The sequence below is a fragment of the Anarrhichthys ocellatus genome, unplaced genomic scaffold (genome assembly GCF_004355925.1).
Source record: "Anarrhichthys ocellatus isolate YVR2014 unplaced genomic scaffold, GSC_Weel_1.0 scaffold10424, whole genome shotgun sequence".
NCBI lineage: Eukaryota > Metazoa > Chordata > Actinopteri > Perciformes > Anarhichadidae > Anarrhichthys > Anarrhichthys ocellatus.
This window is the reverse complement of record NW_022290398.1, coordinates 1-1,085: the sequence shown is the minus strand read 5'-3', so window position 1 is coordinate 1,085 and position 1,085 is coordinate 1. Positions and strand designations below refer to the sequence as shown.

The window sequence follows — 1,085 nt, the reverse complement described above, 5'->3', positions numbered from 1 at the left end:
TATAGATTTGTTACATTAAATGAAAGAGTCTCTCTGTAGAAGATCAAATGTTTGTTCTACTCAGTGTGATTGACAGGAGAGATGATCAGAGGAGCAGAGTTTTCACCACCATCATTAAGACATGGACTAAAGAGTGGGTAGAGTTTCTCAGTGAAGCTGCAGCCAGTAAAGGAGTAGATAAGAGCTGCAGCATCAACGTCATAGAAGGAGACCAGACCCTCCTCATAATCCACAAACACCCCCACCTTCTGAGGCTGAGACTTCAGAGAGAGACGGACTGAAGGGCCAGCAAGAGCAGAGTACTGATTCTCATTAATCAACCTTATCATCCAGTAACCATCCTGAGGAGTCGGTGTGATGATTCCCTTCCTGTTGATGGACTCCCTGACCACTCCTAAAGACCACTTAGTCTTCCCTTTAACCTGAACCTCAAAGTAAAATCTTCCTGAAGAGAAACTCTGCTTTGCTAAGACACGAGCATGAGTATCAAATCTCTCTGGATTGTTTGGGAGATTCTTCTTTATGTCACCAAGTTTAACTTGTTTTCCATCATCAGACAGGATGAGAGTAGGATATGCTGTATCAGGATCAAGTGTCACATCCACTGCAGACTGCTGGACCCTCTTCAGCTTGACCTCAAACAGCTTCTTCATCTGTTTACTGAGCATCTCCTCCAGCTGGTTCACAGCTCTCCTCACAGTCCCCTCATGTGAAGGTGGACTGACTCTGACTCCTGTCCAGTCCTTGGTGGGTGGAGCAGTGTTCAGGGTCGTGAAGCTCTGGAGGAGGTGTAGGTGGTCTTCAGTGTGTGAGAGCTGCTCCACCTCAGTGCTTCTCCTCTTCAGCTCTTTGATTTCCTGTTCCAGCTCTTTGATGAAGCCTTCAGCCTGTTTCTCTGTCTTGCTCTGCTTCTCTTTGATCGTGTCGATGAGCTCGGCCTGGCTTCTCTCAACAGACTCCTTCAGAGCGGTGAAGACCTGAACACCATCTGCTATCTCTCTGTCTGCATCTTCCTCACTGAGCTCCACCGAGTGTTTGATCTCCTGAATCTTCACTCGTCTCTTCTGGATCATCTGCTGGATTTC

The 1,085-nt window shown here is 47.1% G+C and overlaps 1 protein-coding gene across 1 annotated transcript; it reads right to left on the bottom strand.

Moving 5' to 3' along the window:
• Positions 1–6: 6 nt before the first annotated feature.
• Positions 7–1,082, bottom strand: LOC116380987 (E3 ubiquitin-protein ligase TRIM21-like; the record flags this gene model as incomplete). Its single annotated transcript, XM_031842786.1, has 1 exon — positions 7–1,082. A coding segment is annotated over one exon (1,026 nt), but the record flags the coding sequence as incomplete, so codon positions are not given.
• Positions 1,083–1,085: the final 3 nt, after the last annotated feature.